The 7220-nt window shown below is 42.4% G+C and overlaps 1 protein-coding gene across 2 annotated transcripts; it reads right to left on the reverse strand.

The window, feature by feature from the left end:
- Positions 1–1638: 1638 nt before the first annotated feature.
- LOC148030782 (bZIP transcription factor 60-like) lies at positions 1639–6378 on the reverse strand. 2 transcript variants are annotated; one of them, XM_087684291.1, is made up of 4 exons: positions 6105–6378; positions 3583–5892; positions 2827–3317; positions 1639–2732 (listed from the first exon to the last, which is right to left on the reverse strand). In XM_087684291.1, exons 2-4 carry the CDS (start codon positions 5753–5755, stop codon positions 2718–2720), a joined length of 2679 nt encoding a protein of 892 aa, XP_087540417.1. In that variant the 5' UTR covers positions 5756–5892; positions 6105–6378; the 3' UTR covers positions 1639–2717. The 2 variants fall into 2 exon arrangements, with proteins under 2 accessions (XP_087540417.1, XP_087540418.1); XM_087684292.1 differs by having other exon boundaries at positions 3583–6378.
- Between the last annotated feature and the right edge of the window lie 842 nt (positions 6379–7220).

A 7220-nucleotide genomic window follows, 5' to 3' on the forward strand; every position in this document is an offset into this window, starting at 1 on the left:
CCAAGTGCCCTAAAAGATGTCACACTTAAGGGCATGCGCTTTTATAATATGCTATATAGGTCATTCCCACTTTCAAAGGAGATTGCATTAGCAGTGGCTCGCTCATGAGACCAAATTATTTAATGCAAGATAATTAGACCATTTCGAAGATGTTCCCCCACATTCAAGACTTATTTGCATTGATATTAGTGATTTTCCTAATTTTGAGCCAATTAGCTTACTTGTGTGGGTTGCAAAAAAGATGTATATTATATCTTGAATCCCTTCATGTTCAAAGGAAATTTAATGGTTCCAAAATTTGAGAGAGAGAATAACATATTACAAATGTGCTTGATGAGCATGCAATCTTCTCAAACAGATTCAACGGATATTTTAAGGAATATGTATGAACATTTTGTAAAGGCCTTCAAAGAGTTGAAACCTACAATGAAGAATGTAGAAAGTAAACAAGAAACTAGAATTCGAATGGTTTGCCACCCAACCAACCTACAAGTTAGTTTAAGATTAAATCTACTTCTTGTTTACCTCATGTACTTTCTCTATCACCTTAGAGTTTCTCAACATGTGATGATTATAAATGGATGTGTACTTTACTTGATGCTAAACAAATAAATGCACTTTCAACTTTCTTCACAAGTTGATAAATGTAGAAGGCTGTTATATATCTTTTGAATTAACTGAAGGTCCAAAACCTCACATTGTGGAAGTACGTGCAACACCCTTAGTTGATAGAGAACTAAATGATACTAACTAAACGATAGAGAACTAAATGATATTGTACAAATAACACCATGGTAAAGACCTTAAGCTTCATGGTGGAAAGTGGTGGTTCTCTTCCATGTAGTTGAAAATGTAAAGTTGCACAAAGTTGGTGAATGCTTCAATCATACCCCATCATATCACATTATGAACTTAATGGCCCACTCAAGTAAGGCAAAATATCGAGTAGGGGAGAGAGACCATGCCAAGGGTTCCCATGGAGTAGAGACAAATCCAAAAAATGGACTTCCTCCCCTACTTGGAGAGCATAAAGAGCCCACACCTACAAAAATGTTAATACTATGGCAAAATGAACACAAGGATATATGCTTAATTATCACCTCAAGTAAACACTTATTCCATTTGAATATTATTGCACAATGTCTCTTATATCAATATACGCTTAATTATCACCTTGAATCAATGCACAACCTTACTAACTCGCTCATCTTAATAGGTACTCGATAGATAAGAGGGAAAATAAGACAAAAAGATATCGTTACGTTTGCACAAGTCAACCTCTCCCCTTCACAACTGTTATTATTACATAAGAGAGAGACCAAGTTGCTTGATTGATTCCATTGCACATGCTTTGCACAAGTCAACCTCTCCCCTTCACAGCCATTATTATTACATAAGAGAGAGACCAAGTTACTTGGTTGATTCCATTGCACATGCGCACTACCCATTTCCATATAAGTGGATAGTGTCCTCAACTAATACCATCTTTCTATGAAATGCCTCTAGAGTGACAAGTCTTTGTGGGCTATTAGTGTCCTCGTTGAATACCAATTTTTTCACAAAGTCTGCAGGGTAAATAGTCATTTTATAGGATACATCTACATCCATACATTTGCATGAAACACACTATTCTATAAGCTGCATGAATTTTGATCCATATGTTTTATTGTTGGAACATGACGTTTAGCCAAAAGCATGCAAGTGTTGTGGTAAGTGTTGGAAACTTCTTTGCTTCTGTAATGTACATTCACGGATAGGAATGACTGTTAGCTTAGCAATGGGATATTCCCTGGATTAATACCATGTTAGCTTAACTTGGGACTGGTATTACTTGACAATGCACTGCAATTTGCAAGTGTTTGGCATGTGATAATGGATTGCTTGCTTTTTAGCACCTAAAAATAATCTCCTACAATGAGGTGCAGCTCAGCATATTCACTCCAAACCTGGCCACAATAGGTTCATGAAGGAATGCAACCTGGATGTTACATCACATACCACTCTACAAGAAGCAAAATATGCTCAAGATATTGCAAATTGAACAAATCAGTGTGCTGGATCAGAAATTGTTGGCGAGTTTTGGATCATTGTGTATGATGCACCTTTATAGAGTTCACAACAATGTCATTCAGAAAACTTGCTACCAGATTATCAGATTATCAAATCAAAGCAAGCATCCTCGTGGAGGCAAGGACAAAAGGCATTAGAATATGTTGGCACATGCTTTCAGAAAGGAACCAACACTTTGTTCAGGCAAGAATAGCAGTTCATTAGAATACGTTGGCACATGCTTCCAGAAAGTGACCAATTGAGCTTCTGGCATTATATTTTCCAGAAATTTCAAATCAGGACATTTCCTCAGAATCTCTTAGATGTCAGCAGTCCAACCAGGCATGGCACATATGTCCTTGCTCTTAGGACCAACATTCCATAAATCCAAATGCCATGGAGCCTTGACAGACTCCATAGAAATGGTCTCCAATGATCATTGAACAGACGGTAGATTGGTTGCACTGTTCTGTACTCATATGGCTAAAGAGAACAAGCTATCACCTTTTTTTGCCCATTTTCCTGCAGGGGGAAGCAATGGAAAATCCACCTAGTAAATACCTTGTGATGCCACTATTTACAGATTTTAACGTATCATATAATCCCCAAGTCAATGGGGCCTATTGCAACTCCTACAGATTGACTGAAATCATCACATTCTGCCTGTGTCAGTCCACAACGACCTGCAACACCGAAAATGGCCAGCCACCTGAGCCACAGGAAGCACATAATAGCTGCAAGGTGCAGGAGAAGAAAGAAAAATTCTTTTGTTTATACCTCGTAGCGTGGATTTGATTGTGCAGAGGGTAGCATGCATGAGTATGTTGCATATTTTACACTGTCGATCAAAACAACCACAAAGATTTGCGAAACCCTTTTTGCTCCACCAGACAAATTGGGAGGATCTCCCAATTCTGAGCCAGCAAGTACAGAGACAACAATCGATGATGACTGCTTTTGCTTTTCAAACTTTCTCTGAGAGTTGAATTTGTCATGGGCACCTGCTGCACTATTATTGTGAAGGCTGCCATTGTAAGCCTCCTTGTGTCCTACAGGTGGAAGTGGAACAGCATAAGATACCCCCTTCCGTGAAGTAACCCACCGTCTTGCTCTTTGCAGGTCATGATCCTGAAGCCTTCCTGTGCTATTCTTCACGAGTTCAACTGCCTCAGAACTATGGGATGCAGGTTCGCCTGAAGGCCCTGATGCTGCTGGAGAAGTTTCAAACTGAAAAACCTCTGTGCACATTCCAGACCTGAACACAGAACCTGGTAAGAGAAAAGACGAGTTTAAATAACAGTAAAGTGGCCCGCATTTGTTCTCTGCCTCCATATAATAGAAGCCTACCCAAATTACTTAAATTCAATCATAGTAAAACACTTATAATTGCAGCAACACCGAAAATAACCTGGACTAGATGACTACAAAGAACTTCCTCTAGTCTAAACAGCTTCTACTTGCACTTCAGAGGTTTTCATGGTATGACACACACGGTCCACGATAAGAATGCATGGCATGGATCCATCACTACACCTGCAAGTCCTTCCATAAACCACTGTTGAAGAGACCCATCATCTTGTACAGACTGGATGCCGCCTCCTTCAAGCTCCATATTTGAGTTAGCAGCTAGTGCCTTCTGCAGTTCTACAAGAGTTCCTTTTTCTTCAGGATCAGCCTTCACAGCTAAAGCCTTCAGGTTTGCATCCAAAGCCCGCCCTTTGTCATAAGAAACTATTACTCTGCCTCTTTTGCTCTTGGATTCCTTCCGTTGATTGTGGCATTCTCTTGTAGCTCTCTCACCAGCCAAAACAGAATGAATTACCAGGTTACCATCAATTTTCACAAGCTTGTCATTCTTTGGGACAAAGAGTGTTGCTGCAAGGGGCACACTTGCATTGCTACTCTGTGCATCACTAATTGTACCCCCTGTCTGGCACTCTGTCAATGGATGCCAGCTCTCAGAGACAGTTCTTGTTTGTGTATCCTTTCCATTGACTCTTGAATCATCACTAACAGAAACCCATCTTGGTCCAGGCTCATCGTGCACAGGATTGGCTTCACCTTCCACACCTGTTAGCACTCTTCCTCCAGGTTTCACCATCGCACTACTGGGATAGGTATACCAAATTCCAGCAGCCCAAACCTTGGATTCCTCTTTCAAACCCGGTTTCAAAACTGAAAAAATGAGATTGAATGGAAACAAAAGAAACAGAAAGAAGAAAAGTCCTACTGCTGCAACCCCTGCAAGCTTTTTCATTCTCTTGGGAGCCTTTTCTTCGCGTCTTTTTGCTTGTACTTCAGACTTTGACTTCTTGCTCTTTGTCGTAGTGCTTTGCTGTGATCTCCATCTGGGAATTGCTACAAGAGGAACCTGAGAACCAGGCACTAAAAACCTACCTCCAACCATTGGAGCAGGATATGGAGCAACCCAAGGGGCAGTTCCAGGCATTCCTCCTGGTTGACCAGGTGGAGGGCCAAAGTAACCTAACTGCCTTCGTAAATTTATGTTCTCTGCACTGATAAGATTAATTGTATTATTCAATTCAGCAATCGTTGATGCCATCGTTTTAATTTTCTCCTCCAGTTCATCCACATAGATTTTTTTCCTCTGACGGGAAAGCTGAGCACTCTCCCTATTCCTCATTAACCTGGCTTGTCTTTTCTCATCATTGTCATCCTTGAGGTCACTTCCATCAAGAACACTTTCAAACCTTTCCATGCTATTAACTACTGCATCTTCTGGAGTAGAGCTTCTACTTTTCCTATCCAATGCTTTCCTCTTCCTACTTAATTTCGAAGAAGAGGCACTTTTAGGACAACATGGAAGTTGCTGTCTACTATCCCCAGTCTCTAATTTATCCAAACAATCAGAAGTACCAGGTTCTATCTGGCTTGTGCCCATGGATGCATCCTGAATATTATTAGGAGTATTGCATGTGACCATTGAGTTACCACTTTCAAATTTCGTATCCCCTGTACCTTCTGGGCAGATTTCACTGACAAGGAAAAGCAAGTTGTCATCCTCAGACCCAGAATCAATAGCTGCGGCATTGGCACCTGAAACAGGATACTCCACACTATGACAGGTCAATCCACTTTCCGGTGACTCGGTGTATGGCAAAACCCCCTTTACATTTTCCTGTGTTTTAAGATCGATGTGAACCAAAGAACAATCAGAAGTAAGGATGAAATCTGAATCGATTGGCATCGCAGGTCGAATCAAGGCCCCAACTGATCCAGAGGTAGCATCTTGTGAATGTGACTGTGTCAGTCTGTCGGGCTTAGAGTTGGTCACCCCGTGATCATCCTGTAAGTTTGGGTAATCCTCCCGTACAAACTCTGAAGGATTGAAACACGCCTTTTGCTTGGCTGAGCTTGCTGATTGCCCATCATCAAAGGGATACGGAATGGCATCAAAGCCACTGCTTGATGAGGAACTGCTGGTATGATGGCAGGCAGACGCACTAGAAGAAGATCCGTCCAGACTGGAGAAGTCAAAATCCTCAAACTCTGGCAAGGGGAAGCCAGCCAGGGATGCAAGTGGTGCCGAACACTCTGCTCCCATGTCGAGCTCAACATCACTGAGCATGAGGGAAACCCAATCATCCCCAGGGTCTTCCAAGGCATGTGACTCCTGCAGACCAGCTGCAGACTGTTGACTTTCAATGATCGATGGAGGTGTGGAAAGCCTGACAGAGGTCGCCATAAGGCGAAAACGGATGACACTTGCTTATTAAGGGGCCAATGTTTCTGAAGATCCAGCAACTAATCAATAGCTAGGAGGGCAAATGTCTCTGAAGATCCAGAAGCTAATCGATGCCTAGGACTGATTATTAAAATCCCCTGGAGAAGCAAACAGCAAGGTGAAAATGTCGCAAATTGAGCGTTAATCAATAGCTAGGACTGATTAACATCCTCTGGAGAAGCAAACAGCAAGGTGAAAAGGTTTTGCAATCTGAGCAGCAGATCCTTAACACGAAGGACAAGATGGCACCATTGAAACCCTAGACAAATGCTGAAGGAACGGATAACAATCCAGAAAACAGAGGGCTTACCAGCTCCCGGGTGGGGGGGCCATCATCGGAAGGAGAACAAAGGAAGACCAGAGAGGAATTCAGATGAAGAGAGGCGAAGCCTGGTCGTGGCGATGGAAAAGACAAAGACAGACCGGCCGGTTCGACGAACTTGCGAGCGACTGAGGCAAAGCGACCGAGGAGAGAAGACAGCCCTGCAAACGACGCATCCCTTTGTCCTCTCAATTCTCTCTCTCGACAATCCATCCATTCATTCATTCATTCATTTGAAAGGCTAATCCGCAAACACACGTTTACTTTTTCTCACACCGCTAGCGAGAACATTCCCAGCATCATGAAGAGTCTCTTAAATCACACGCGTACATAGTTTCACACAAATTTCCGCTTTGATTCCCACAGTGTGTATTACGATTACGGTAATATCATGATATGTAACTTGCAAACTAAATGATTTCAATGCTGCACTAATGGTTACACCAAATATCAAGGTGGTCGGTGTTTGCCCACTGACTCAATATAAATGTGGAACATGGACTTTTCAAAACTATTCTTACATCCCACCCACTGACTCAATTCACAACTATGGAATGGAATGGGACCAAGCAAGTTGTGAAGGACTAAGACTTTATTTTGCACATCAACCATCCACCTGTTGACCATATTTACAAGCATAGAGTGGAGGGTAAACCCTATTAGACCATGTTGCGCACCCATGCTCCAACGTTGGGTTAGACAGCTTGAGCACATAGAATTGCCTATGGACTAGGACTCGTCACCAAGCTTTCACTTTGAATACCAAGCCCAAAAGGCAAGGATCCATGCTGAGACACCTTGCAACGAATGGCTCCTCGATCTACAGAAGAAGGAAACATGAGGCCACCACAGGGTAGCCACACACTCCTTGATTCAAGAGGCACATTTTGGTTGAGACACACTTGCCCTTTTGAAAAGAGTTGGTGGGCCTTAATCACCCGAGTCTTCTATTGAGCACACGTGTGAGGGAACAAGTTGAAGGTGGCATGACATCTCCCAAGCAAAGCCACATGTCACCTTGCACGGAAGGTGCAATCCCATGTTGCAGGACCTCCCACCCGCCTTCTTGCCTTGGTGCTCTTAAAGGCATGGATTTGACTTGAA

This window comes from Lygodium microphyllum, chromosome 9, assembly GCF_053477565.2.
Source record: "Lygodium microphyllum isolate KBCC chromosome 9, Lygodium_microphyllum_v1.1.10, whole genome shotgun sequence".
In the NCBI taxonomy this organism is placed as follows: Eukaryota; Viridiplantae; Streptophyta; class Polypodiopsida; order Schizaeales; family Lygodiaceae; genus Lygodium; species Lygodium microphyllum.